General features: G+C 43.6%; 5 protein-coding genes across 5 annotated transcripts; 1 reads left to right on the top strand and 4 right to left on the bottom strand.

Annotated features, from left to right (window-relative positions):
• Window positions 1–23: 23 nt before the first annotated feature.
• On the bottom strand, window positions 24–5,318 carry DI09_34p110 (subunit 3 of activating signal cointegrator 1 complex; the record flags this gene model as incomplete). Its single annotated transcript, XM_013382433.1, has 1 exon — window positions 24–5,318. One exon carries the CDS (start codon window positions 5,316–5,318, stop codon window positions 24–26), a length of 5,295 nt encoding a protein of 1,764 aa, XP_013237887.1.
• An 81-nt stretch (window positions 5,319–5,399) lies between these two features.
• DI09_34p120 (uncharacterized protein) lies at window positions 5,400–6,089 on the top strand (the record flags this gene model as incomplete). Its single annotated transcript, XM_013382434.1, has 1 exon — window positions 5,400–6,089. The coding sequence occupies one exon, from the start codon at window positions 5,400–5,402 to the stop codon at window positions 6,087–6,089; it is 690 nt and encodes a 229-aa protein (XP_013237888.1).
• A 231-nt stretch (window positions 6,090–6,320) lies between these two features.
• Window positions 6,321–7,373, bottom strand: DI09_34p130 (uncharacterized protein; the record flags this gene model as incomplete). The annotated part of the gene is made up of 1 exon (XM_013382435.1): window positions 6,321–7,373. One exon carries the CDS (start codon window positions 7,371–7,373, stop codon window positions 6,321–6,323), a length of 1,053 nt encoding a protein of 350 aa, XP_013237889.1.
• Window positions 7,374–7,788: 415 nt separating this feature from the next.
• DI09_34p140 (subunit 1 of transcription initiation factor TFIID) lies at window positions 7,789–8,281 on the bottom strand (the record flags this gene model as incomplete). The annotated part of the gene is made up of 2 exons (XM_013382436.1): window positions 7,789–8,079; window positions 8,192–8,281. 2 exons carry the CDS (start codon window positions 8,279–8,281, stop codon window positions 7,789–7,791), a joined length of 381 nt encoding a protein of 126 aa, XP_013237890.1.
• A 29-nt stretch (window positions 8,282–8,310) lies between these two features.
• Window positions 8,311–12,645, bottom strand: DI09_34p150 (uncharacterized protein; the record flags this gene model as incomplete). Its single annotated transcript, XM_013382437.1, has 3 exons — window positions 8,311–9,720; window positions 9,828–11,547; window positions 12,512–12,645. The coding sequence occupies 3 exons, from the start codon at window positions 12,643–12,645 to the stop codon at window positions 8,311–8,313; spliced, it is 3,264 nt and encodes a 1,087-aa protein (XP_013237891.1).
• Between the last annotated feature and the right edge of the window lie 570 nt (window positions 12,646–13,215).

Consider the following 13,215-nt stretch of genomic DNA (forward strand, 5'->3'; position numbering starts at 1 on the left):
GACATATTAATGGTGGTAATAAATCAGTATGTATGTTTCCACAATGAAAGCAGTCCTTTGTCTAGTTTAGAAATTGTTTCCGGAGAAAAGGAGTGAAGAGCAGCCAGCCTGCAGGCCGGAAGTACGGTGATAAAATCGGAGCTTGCATTGAAAGAAATACAACCTTGAGCATTTAGCACAATGAGACTCTCTTTTACAAGGGCAGAAATACTGCTCCAATCATAAAACGACGGGTTAGATTGCAATCTCTGGAATAAAAACGTCCATTTAAAGAGAGATTCGATTTCGCAGATGGGAATGGTAAAGTGTGCCACTTCACTAAACTGTCTAGAGGCAATAAGCGAAGCCATCAGAAATGCGTCTATGCTTAATGCGTGCTCGTAAGGAGGCGGCTTTTGTTCGCCAAAAGAAGCCACACAAAGCTTGCTCTCAATCGGCAATTTATACCCGTTTTCAGCTTGGATTAACGATGACGCAATGGAACATAAAAAGGAAGGCCCCATAAATATGCTCTTTGGCCGTCTATGGCCGGGGGAGCCCTTGGCGATAGATACCATTTGAGAAAGATGGCAAGCCGAATAATATAAAGAAGCCTCGACTGAAGAGGCCGTTTGCAAATGCGGCAAAATTATCACGCTATCGATTGGGCGACCAGATGATATTTTATGAACGGTACTAAATAAAGATGAGGACGATGAATGGGAGGATGTGATGGCCACTATTAGCACTTTGATAAACACACTTGAACATATTAGGGAATCCTTTTCAAACGGCAGTAAGAAGGCAACCCCACTTTGAGAAATTGTCCTTTGCAGTAGCTCGTCTTTAAAAGAAAAAATGGATTCATCCGAAAATCCAATTTGGCTGCGAGCAAGTATCATCGATAATTTTGAGGCCAATGACCTACAAAAGCGTCTCGAATGTACCCAAACAACGAGCAGCGCATCAGAGGGCATGATTCTGGAAATCTCAATAGCGATTGCGCCGGGCATTCGATTGGTGCTTCGTGTTGTAATTTGCGGTTGAGGAGAAAGAGCAACCTCAGGCCCGCAAAACATGCACCATGAAAGCGATTCATGCAAACCCAACCACCTGACCACATCAGGGGCCGATGAAAATGGCCTGCCACATACTAACCAACGACAGAGCGGAAGAAAATGTGTCCAATATCTCAAGAGAGTTAAAGAAGCCTCAAACTCTGCACAATCTCCAATCTTTTCAACATCAAATACGACAACCAAAAGCGGGATGTCTTTATGACTATTCAACAGCGAAAATTGAGTCGAGTTCCATTTCAAGATTTCCACTGGACTAGAAACGATGAGCGACCCTTCTAATGAAGAGGATGGTGAAATACCAAGAATTCCGGCAATTGAATCAACAAAAGACCATTGTTGGATTAGCTGATAAGAAAAAAATGGGTCAGGTACAACAACCAATACTTTGGATTTTGGATTCGCTTGAAAAAGCCCCCATATTGCCAACTCAACGGCAAGTCCTTTACCTGAGTTGGGAGGAGCAAGGATTGTGATCAATCTTTTATCATTACACCAAGATACGTTATTTTCGCTACCGCTTAATGGATAAAGAAGAGGTCTTGCCATAACCGACTGTATTGCAGAGAGAGAATATACTCCCTTAGAATACAAAAACTCTTTCAGTATTGAAGAATGAATAGCCCGAGACACCTCCAAAAATGGGCGTTGAACAGCTGGAAATAACAAGGATGCCCTTCCACGCCCCAAAAGAAAGGCTTCCTGTGGTATGGAATTACATATGGATTTTGGATGCACAAAAGCGTCTTGAAGATTTGGCTCAAACTCGGTTTCTTGAGCAAAATTAAAAGTACCCAAGGATATAGGTACATCGGTGACGTCTAACCCCAACGTCGAGTTGCTCAAAATATCCAAATACAAGCACGAGAGGCTCATGTTTTGGTCGCCTTTAAACATATCAAAAGGAATGCTAACGGTCACTTTACACGCAAGATGACATTGGTTTTTTGCCAACATCAATTGATCTACCCAAATGATTTTAGAGTCAAACGGAAACGAAATGACTGCCCAATAATGCACCTCTTCATGTTTTTTGCTGTTGCAGCATAAATCCCATAAGATATCCACAATAAGGGTGTCATTGACCACTTGCAATACATGAGATCTTCTATTTTCAACACTAATCAGTGGAACTCCGTCAATTGATCCGGTCTTGTTGGTCGAATTTTCAACAATAGAAAACAGCGCTAACTGCAATGGAGAAACTCTACTCCAGCCATCACATTGCAACTGCAGTTTGTAATGCGTATCAAGCTGAGACACAAGCTCAGGCGATGGAATTCCTCCTGCTTTCTTGATCAGATATTCTGAATTCCACCAGTCATCCATAGACAATAAAAACGAGCTCCAAGTTCTATTTTCAAAACAGCGGCATAACTCTAGAGCCAGGAATGACAGTTTTGAATTCTTGATAACTTTAAGTGAAATTTCAAAAATAGCCCTCAAAAACCGGCTTGCGTTTAACGTGATGTAATGAAGATCGGGCGAGTCGTATTTTTGTGCATCCAGCTTCTTATTGTGTCCTTTGGAAGAAGAAGTCGGGAAAAATGGCGAATTTCCCCATCCTGAAATGAAGGCCTGAAATAAAATAGAAACTTTCGTAGAAGATGAGGTCCAATCTGCCAAGGAGCAGTCAAACAACGGAACCAGGCCACTATTGTGGTCCAACTTGCTCGATGGGTTATCCCATCCTCCAATAAATTTGGTCTGAAACCCGGAATGTTCCAAATCCTGACGTTGAAGCCACAGTTTTGATCCCACAAGCGTTCGAAGGAGATTTTCTTCTTCCAAATCGCCTCCAGAAGCGGATCGCATCCTAATGGAATCTAAAAATTCCGAAGCCTCTGAAAAAATCCGAATCAAGGAAGAGATAATATTTTTCGGCGAAAGATGGGTCAATAAGTTCGACAGCTCGGACAACTTTGTATGAAACCCCATAGCGGTTTCCACGCTTAAATATAAACGAGAAGCGATTTCACCAAATTCTGTTGGTATCAATTGGTCAAATTTGGCATCGCTTTTTTGGACCTTTGTACACAAACCAATAGATAAAAGGCGGTCAATGGATGTCTGGAGAACACCTTGCAATGATTTTATACCACGAGTGCCCTTTTGACGAGTTCGCACCCACAAGAAGGTATACGAAAGCCAAGATATGCCATCCTCTACTGATTTAACTGTTCCCAAGTTAATTTCTGCATTAAGGTGAGTATCAAGGTTTGTGGCAAACGTACTTTCAATTGGGATCGAATTAACGGGAGAAAGCGAAAGCAGATATTTTGGAAGCACTCCAGAGGGACACAGAAGAGTTGCTTCTCCGGCATTGTCAAGCCCTGGACGACCTGCTCGACCGAAAATTTGTAATATGTCCAAAGGAGATAAATCCTCCCAAGTTCCACTACCTCCGGTGGACTCACTTCCTTTGAATATGTCTGTTCCCCTTATAAATACAGCACGAGCGGGCAAGTTTACACCCCATGCTAATGTTGAGGTGCAAACTAGAACAGAAAGACGCCGAGATCTAAATAGGTTCTCCACCGTAAATCTGTCAGACCTAGACATGCCTGCATGATGAATCCCAACGGCGCCATTTGAAGATGCTAAAAGACTTTGAAGAGCATTTAATTCAACACGAGGCGATGGATCTAATTTCCATAGTAGGCTTGCAGGTCCAAAATGTTGCGATAATAAACGGGCAACGCGGATCGTTTGAGATCGGCTATGTACAAAAATCAGACATTGGTGCTGGTCAGAAAGGACGGGCCTAACCCTTTCAAGCAACTCAACGTCCAATGACTGGTTAATGTTGACCTTTGCGGGACGCACATGAGTTTTGGTGCTTGATGTTTGTGCAGCTAGTTCCTCCTCACTTGCGGAGGGATTACGTAAAAGCGTATTTGAAAGACCTATAAGTGTCACTTTCAAAGGCACCGGTCTAAAGGAAGCATCAAAGAAAAAAAGCCCTTTCCCAACGGCCACTCGGAGCCATTCCGCAACATCCATGAAATTTGGAAGCGTGGCAGAAAGCCCGATAATTCTAACCATTCTTTGGGCACCTTCAACATACCGCAGGGTTCGGGCGACAATTGTTTCTAGCACAGAGCCCCTAGTATCTTGCAGCAAGTGAACCTCATCAATGATAATCAGTTTAACGGCAGCCCCCAACATCGAATCAGAAAAGGCTGGGTTTCTGGTAAGCACATCCCATTTTTCTGGTGTACTAACCAAAATATTGGCGTCATCTAGTTCTCGACTTGAAAGTCGTATGTCTCCAGTATATTCGTTTACCACAATTCCAAGGGATCCCAATCTTTGCCGATACTTTGAAGAAATTTCGGCCGCCAATGCCTTCATCGGTGCTATGTAAATGATTTTAAATGCATGTCGATCCAATTTCAGCGTTAAACAAGAATCTTCTCTGTCCACTTGAACGCTGCAATGCGACCAAATAACCCTAAGAATGGCAATAAGGGCAACGTCTGTTTTCCCAGAACCAGTGGGGGCACAAACCAATAGATTTTCATTTGTGGAAAAGGCCGTAGGAAACACCACCGATTGCATCCGATTAAAATGGGAATATGGGAATAGGTTTTTTCCACCCGCTGCCAACAGAGGATGTGGAAAAATATTCGCAATTTCCAATTCTGATATTCCACACCAAGTCTCAATTGAGGGAGGCTGAGCGGGCAGGCAAAAGTATTCTCTACCAGGATAGCATTCATGTATCGTTCCAGAAGGCAATGCAACGGCGTGCCTCACCATAGGGCGTTCTGAAACACTGTTTTTCGAATAAATCCCTGGAATTGTGGGTTCGGTGATCAGTGATGATTTTGATGTCATTGGAAGAGAAATCACCTTGCCTTTTGAAGAGCACAATTTCTGTATCAACTCAAAATGCTCTGGGCCCAAAATGTCCAAAAGCGCAAAAGCCTGTTCATCTTTCGATGGATAAAGTTTTTCCAACGCACGCTCTACCAACGGCCTTAATTCGCTGGGCAAGGAATCCAAATCAGATCCGCCTTTGTCGCTAATAGAAAGATCTTTGAAAAAACTCCAAGGAAAAATAAAATCTTCCCCATCATGCATTTCATGCGTCTCGTGCACCAAGCCATTGTTTTCAAAATCGGCATTCACCGAATAAAGATATTGACGAGAAGAGGCCCAATTTAAAAATAACCGCTCATCAAATGGGAGCGATTTTGATCGGCTTCTGTTCGACAGAGTGTCCAAGTAAGGACACGAGCATTTGTCGAGTGCATCCATATAAAAAGATTTGGAAATCATGCCACTCAAATTGAATTCCGCAATGCATTTTAAAATAACTCCATTCAATACATTTTGCAAATGCATCCAAAAATTGGTCTTTCCAAATATGCAAAAGCGTGGACACCGGTGGAGGATGCCTCGATCTCTGTAAACTATGGAAACTGGGGCCCATCTTGGGCTCTGATTTCCCGCCAACTGCCTGGACGATCTCCAGTTGAATGCCGTCGCCGTTGGCTAAGACAATCGATTCTGCCCACCTTTCAGGTTCCAGAAAAGCCAGACCCGCAAATGGGAATTGAAAGTGCTAAAAGAAGATCCGCAATTGAGGAGACAATTAAAAAAGCCCATTTGGCTGGACTGCGTGAGTCTCCCGCTTTTCCTGCTTTAAAGGTAATGAAGCCATTGACGAAATCTCAAGAAACAGAATGGAATGCACGTTTGCAGGGCTTTGACCAAGTCGGAACCAAATGGGTTCTTTTCCAAGAAGAAAAAAGAATTCCACTTCCATATGAAAAGCTTTCTTCTACACTTCCTCGTCACCTTCCTCGATGGAGGGTTCGTAGCCAAGGGTGGAATTCTGTCGAAGATGCTGTCCTCAGAGAGGCTTACGAAGTACACGGACCAAATTGGATAGCCATTCATTACGCACTCCCAAAACGAACATGGCAGGAATGCCGCAAGAGACTCACCATGCTCTCTCTTAGATGGAACCCGTGCAGCAGCGTATTCCCGGAAAAATGCTCAACCGAAACAAGCGGTGCAGAGTGACATATAGATATTTATTAGTAAAGCAAAGTATTTCAGCCAAATGATTGGCAATATTTCGGGCCCTGCGTGCGTAAGGTCAGTTGCTCGCTATATGCAGACATACATACGGTTGTAAATGTTACTGGCATCCAGCAGGTACACCATTGAGACCCGATGCGAACATAATGAGCAAACCAATGCTATCTGTCAGTGTGAAGCGCACTTTGAAGGCCCGGCTCGATTGGCAATCGATCATTGGATATGCCGATAATCAACACCAAAAGCCGTCCCAATAAACCAAATATCGAGCCCAAGCTTTCGATTGACGCTCATAAGGTCGACGTCAATTTGTGGCAGGGAACGGTCGGTTTCAGAGATCTCTAGCACAGATGGGTCCTTTTTTTGGTTACAAACACGCTGAACATACAAGACACTGGCTTCTCTTTGCTCCAATTCATGAAGGGTCGGGAACGAGGCCAGAGAGACCGAGCTAGGCTTATCCAACGAAGATGCAACGAAAATCCAGCCAGATATTTCATATAAATTCAACGTAATCAGCAAGCGCCGATACCTTCCTCTCCTATTGATAACCGAAATTTGGGAAAAAATTTTCACCATCGGGCCGGAGGCCCTACCAGGCCCGGTATCACCAAAAAGGTTGCCTCCACAAGGAAAAGCAGACGTGAGGGAAAGCGCATTGCTCCATAATTTTTCCAATTGTAACAATACGTGCACAAGATAACAATGGTTGGCATGTTCAAGTCGCTGATCAATATGTCGGTATCCAGGATCAGGATTTTCCTCGACAATCTGCAAAGATGCCATCTCAATAATAAGCTGCCAAAGGCGAGTGAGAGTCTTTTGCAAAAACAAAAGGTCATACCAAAGCTCAAGAGCCGGCATATGCCATTCTTCGGCAACTTGCACCTTCTTTGTAGCCTCTTTTTTGATTGATTGGAGGGAATTTTGCCATAGGGCAATAAATACCCCAGTGCTTTCTTGAGACCTCCCGTCAAATATAGGGGCGTCCGATATTTTTTTGAGATTTTTTTGCAACACTTCCCCTGCCCCTAGAAAATAGGAGTACAAAAGAAGAAGTATCTTCTTCTCAAGCGCATCAAGGCCGCCAAACTTGGGAGGACATCGGTCTTGACCAATAGATATCACGACCATCCGTTCAAGCGCAGAAAGGGGAGGCAATTCGTCCGTATGAGGATAATGAATCGACTCTCTTAGTTCAAATACGCTTTTCGCGATATTTCGTAGCAAATCATGCACTGGCGCGCTCAGGAGCAGATCATGCATTTGCTGAGTTTGGAGATTTTAAATGTTTGAAATTTTCAACCATGGTGGCAACGGCCTCCCAATTGCCCACATACCTTTTTATTAATGTAGGCTTCCGATTTTCTCCCGATTCGATTTATACCAGGTCTCGAAGGGYTAAAAGAATGGCCATTGTCAAGCCCTTCAACACGCTTTAGGGGGAGCTCAAGTGGTTTAAATTAAACCTTGCGCTAATCAAGCTTGGAATGTTGAGGCTTTGTCTTGAATCAATTTTATTTTGCATAATCTAACACCCACTACTTTCTTCCCTGTTGAAAAGGTTACCCCTCTGCTGATCAGGTTTCCCCTTTGTTGAAAAGGTTTCCCCTCTGCTGATCAGGCTTCCCCTCTGCTGGCCGGGTTTCCCCTGTGCTGACCAAGTTTCCCCTCTGCCGCCTTAATGCTGGCTGAACTCTAAAGGAGAGAAACCCAATAAACTAACCCCTTCCAAAGCTTCTTCGACTACCCTTACAACGTTAAGAGCAATCATAGAAAAGGGATGTTCCGCACCATTATAAGTGACGCAGTTTTCGTGGATTAGCTGAACATCGCTCAGAAATTGATTCGCAGAGCTATATCTGCGATTGTTGATATTTTTCCGTAGCGTGGAAAAGTCCATCGGATTTTTAACAATGGCATGGTATCCAGGAGCTATTTTTTCCTGCACAGGAAGATGGAATGGCCAGCTCTACGTATCAGTTGCACGGGCTTACGTTGGGGATATTAGTGATGTCCGTGACAATTTTGCCAAAAATTCGGCCAAGCTCGGAAATTGCCTGTCGTCTAAGAAGAATTTTCACCTTTTCGTCTTGATCCCCCGCTCGTTCCTCCTCGGTTTCTTCTGTGACTCGATCCCAGGAATACATAGGGCAGGAACGGTTCGTTTTCATGTGGCCATATTGTCCGCAATTTCCGCATTTCATCTGGTCGTCAAAATATGGTAACATGCCTTTTTTAGTAGCGCCCCGCTTTCATCATCAACAGGCGCACTTGTTGTTGCGGGTACACCACCAATTTTAGCACTGCTACTTTTCCTGAAATTAGAAAGCAAATGAACCAACTTTTTGCGAGCCACTTCCTCAAACCGCTTCTGCTCCAAATACTCAATAATGATCCTTGAATCTTTTATAAGCTCTGTTTGGTAAAGCACACTGGTTCCATCTTCCCCAAGCACTTTTCGCTTGATTAACAATTGCTTTGGAAAGGGCGGGATGGTGGTAGAACTGGAAATCCCTAAGCTCGAAGATGATGATAGAGAGGACGATTGTGAGAGGGTCTCGTCATCAATTTCGTCAACCTCATCCAGCTCATGGAAGCTATTAGGAAGCATTGTCTGATCTTCATATGAAATGCCCTTATATTGAGAGAGCCTGTTCGGGTTTAAAAGAGCGTTGTATTGAGCATCCCATATTTTCATTATTTGCTCGCGATATGCCTGTTGCTGTTCGGCAATGGAATACTTTTTGTCCTCATCTAACACGGATTGGTCGTTCGCGGGAGACGCTGACCATCGCTTCTGATGAAAGGTATTGCTTTTCAAGGGGATCCTGTTGAAGCTAAATCCTTCGCCGCAGCCGGTCGGGTCTCCAGACCCATTGAGCTCTACAAGCGCTTTTCCTTGTGTGGCAAGAATAAAATTCCGTGTTATACTCCATGGTGCCAATTTGATTTCAGTAACGAGAGATGAGAACTCGTCCTCGTCGTCCCTTGGATTTCCATCTTCATCTGCCAGATGTCCAAGTCCCGCGTCCAAGAGTCGTTGCTTGCCTGCAAGCATTGCCTCGTAAATGCAAACCATCTCTGGAGTCATCAATGCTCGAAGTTCGTCTTCCGAGAGTGTAGGGGCCGTTTTTTTGAGGATCCACCAACCCGTATCCTTGTTGACGCGAAGGTAATCCGAAATATCCTTCAGCCACTTTCGGAGAACACTTTCCTGAAATTGAGGAAAGGCACGGCAAATTTTTGATATTTTGGCCCTTCTTGAAAGGTTCCCGGGGCGTTGAAACTGCCGATAAGCGGCTACCTCAACCCTGCTTTTGCAATAGATGTTTGCCTTTCGAGATTGAGGACCAAAAACTTCAACCATTGGCAAGGTCTGTCCAGCGACATGAATTGCAGGAAACTCCATCAACACTGAAGGCTGCATCACTCCATCAAACCATTGGCGCACGAGCAGAAAGTCTGTTTTAGCCGACTCGTGTTTGAATAGCGGAGCTCTGAAAAGATTATTTTGAAGGCAGAGCACTGTTTGTCCCGGACGCACATCACCAAATCCCAAAAATGGACTGGGTTCATGGCGGCCCAGTGTCATCGAAATCCCTATTGCGCCCTAAAAATAAAGGGGAATTAACGAAAATTGAAGGAGCAATTAAATGTAAATAAGGGAAAAGAAATGGCCTCAATGGCCAGATGTTAAAAATCGATGGTGTAACTCACCTCTGGAGATGTTGTAGGAAGCGATGTGCGAGATTCTCGCGAATATCGATAAAGGAGACTACCCATTCCCTCTTTTTGTACAAGAATGTGGAACTCCTCGGAATACTCTACCAGCAACAGATGAGATGGCTGTTGGTCAATAGAATCGCTAGGAACAATTGTAAGCTCTTTGACAGAACGAGGAATCATGGCCGAGGCATGTACAGAATGCGGTGGAAGGACAACATCCATTCCGGGAGACGAACTTAATAGGGGGAGCCCCTCTTCACGTTTCTTGAATGTAACCCTCGGTGCGTATTTCGCTCCAAAGGGAAATCGATGGAAGGATCGCAACTCGGATTTGGTTATCCACGCCTTATAGAAAGGTTTTACAAGCTTCAAAGCAGGAATGGAATGAACAAGTGCAATATTAGAGGCACCGGCAGTGCCTGGACGCTGGCCCTCTTCAGCAAGGAGGTCTTTCGGCAAATAATATTTATCTCCAGAGACATTGTATCTATCCGAAATAATGGGAAATGAAAAGGAACGCGGAACAGGCCAGGGGCCTGCTGCTCCTCTGGCTTGTCCACTGCCATCGCTTTTGGGGACTGAGGGTGAAGTGATTATATTTGATCTCTTTGCAATTGGAGGCATCAATATAGATGATGAGCACGAAAATGAATCTATTCGCTCTAGAATGAGGGCTGGATCCATTTCAGAGAGGTAGGGCTGGAAAAAGGCATGGAAGCCGTCGGTTTTAATATTATCCTCATCCCAAACAATGAAGGAATCCCAAGCGCCACTAGCTAGCACTGAGTTAAGTATTTTCGACTTCAAGGTCTTTACAAGGCCATCAGCTGCTGAAGATCTATCCAGTAACGATCCCCTGCTATTTTGCGACAATGAAGAAGTACTTGGACCAAAGAGGCGATTTGAATCTGAAGATGAACATGATAATGGTGGTGGAGGGGGCTGAGATGCTGATGAGGGTGATGGTTTGGAAGGAGATGAAGAGACATCGTCAAGTGGTGATGATGATAATTCTCCAACGTGCCTGGAATTCTCCTCCTGCAACAAAAGCCTGGTGGAAGACTCGCCAAGTCTGGAGACATTTTGGGATGAGGTGCGAACGGGAGATGTAATTGTGATCTTTGGAATAAGCGATGTATCTAGCAGCATTCCAGAAGACACATTTCTGGACTTTGGGGTGTTATGGCCTGTTGAAACGAGTAGAGAGCCTATTGATCCGGTGGGGGTTTGCGAGATCGAGTGTGCAGATGCGGAAAACACACTCATATTTTCCTGTTCTTCTCCCTCCCCCTCTTCCCATGAGATTTTATCTTCCCAAGCATTCCAATAAATTGGATTGAAGCGGAGCAAGTCTTCATCCTGAGAAGTCAGTAATTTTCTTCGCAAATAAGCATCGGAAATTACGGGTCCAGCATGCGGATTACAGGATATTGAGGGATTTGTTGTTCGGCCGTAAATACCATTGGCATGTTGGTGATTTTGCGGTGACCTTTTCCATCGATTGGGATTAGCCAAAGATGATACAATAGACCTGATGTTCAATACAATTGGGCCCATTTTTTGTTGGACCCTTTTAGATGGTTTCTTATTGTGCATGCCGTTTGGTCGTCTTGCATCTGCTTCTGAGTTTGGTCCAGATAGCAAACGCTCGTCAGAAATGTCGGTTGACCAAACATGGATATCACTATCTATTTCAAATGGATAAAACATCCTTACTTATGACTCGTGAATCGATAATTTTTAATGAGGGCTGGAACTCATCCGATATGACACCTATCAAATCGGTTAACCGGACAATCGGCTGGGCGACTTGATCGACCTTCTCGTTCAGCATCCCCGGGGAGATAAACTTGAATAAAAGGTCAAATTTTGAATTAAAAATTGAAACATTATTTATTTGGATGCTGTTACCTGGCCCTCAACCCTAGCCCTAAAAGATGTCAAAAGCCGTGCACACACCACTTCAACCCAAGTCTGTATGTCCTCGTTAATATAGTAGGTGACCTATTACAACCATGTGCGCAAAATAATATTTTACCAGGTTTATTTATGGTTATCTCATATCCGTTTGAATTTTGAATCGTTTTTAACGGTTCGGCCAGTTAAACACGATTAAATTGCGGATAATTAATTTGCACCACCAATCCTGTAGTTTTATGCAAATGGAAAAGGAAGAGCACAAAAGATGGGCGAAAAGCCCCATGATAAGAGCCGCTATTGCGATAGTTTCTTTTACGATTCTTTCCACCACCATGGTTATAATCCTTTGTAGGAGTAAATCTTCAACATTCATAACCTCAACATGCACATCCCGAGAAAATGATGTTATTATCGTACGAAATTCAAGAAACATTCAAAGAAATACCACGGGACCCGAAAATACAGCATTTCTTGAACCCATGGCTTGCCACACAAATACATTTCGAATGAAAAATAGGAGTAAAGCTACTCTAAACCAAAGGATTTATTAGCTTTGCACTTGGAAATTTTCAAAATGCTGAATTTAACCTGCCATGTAAATGGATCTTTGTATCTTTATCTTGAAGCATGGAAATACAAGAGACCCTATTAAATTTGAGGCGCCATTTTAGAATATCTGCCGCAACTCCTAGCCCCACAAAGTGTAAAAATCTGCAATTTTAAATATGAAAACAAATAAACAGAGTTGGATTTACTGCCAAATAGCCCACGCAAAGCCAATCACAATAGGGAGATCGAGCACCACCAAATCAGGCACCTGAAAGTATTTTGCATGCTTTCGCATCCTCTGGATCTCCCTGTCCATCCAAAGGAACACGGGGTCTGCCATGATTTGATGGCCTGGTCAAATAAGCTGTGGGCCTGTATTTTAATTTTTGTTACAAGGCCTACGTTATTTAACCTAACTTGAGCCGAATTTGACTGTACGTACTGCTGGTGTTAATGGTTGGATTAAAGGCTCCATTTAAGCGTAAATGTATTTATAAGCTTAAATTAGACCATTTTATGCTTCAAGAATACATTTATGCTATTTTTGCCGGCTCCCTTGGTGCCTTTGGCGGAGTTTTGGCAAAACTTGTGGCTACTTTGCCGTCCTCATCATCGCACACGTTCGGTTATGTAAATTTTTTGCTTTGGATTATTATAAACATACTCGTTAACGGGATGATGTGGTATTTCTATTCGCTGGCGTTCTGCGCGTCCCTGGAATCAAGTATGTCATTTCATGATAATCTACAGAAAAATCCGATTCTTCTGATCTGGTGGCCATAAAAATGGCAGCCAATGCTCTTTTCTCCTTTTTTTTGGGACACTGTTCTTCAATGAAGAGATCGTGTTGCGAAAAATTGTTGCGCTATCAATCATTCTTTTTGGCGTGCATTTAATAAYATCTTCAAAA

Source organism: Mitosporidium daphniae (genome assembly GCF_000760515.2).
Source record: "Mitosporidium daphniae strain UGP3 chromosome Unknown contig-34, whole genome shotgun sequence".
NCBI lineage: Eukaryota > Fungi > Microsporidia > Mitosporidium > Mitosporidium daphniae.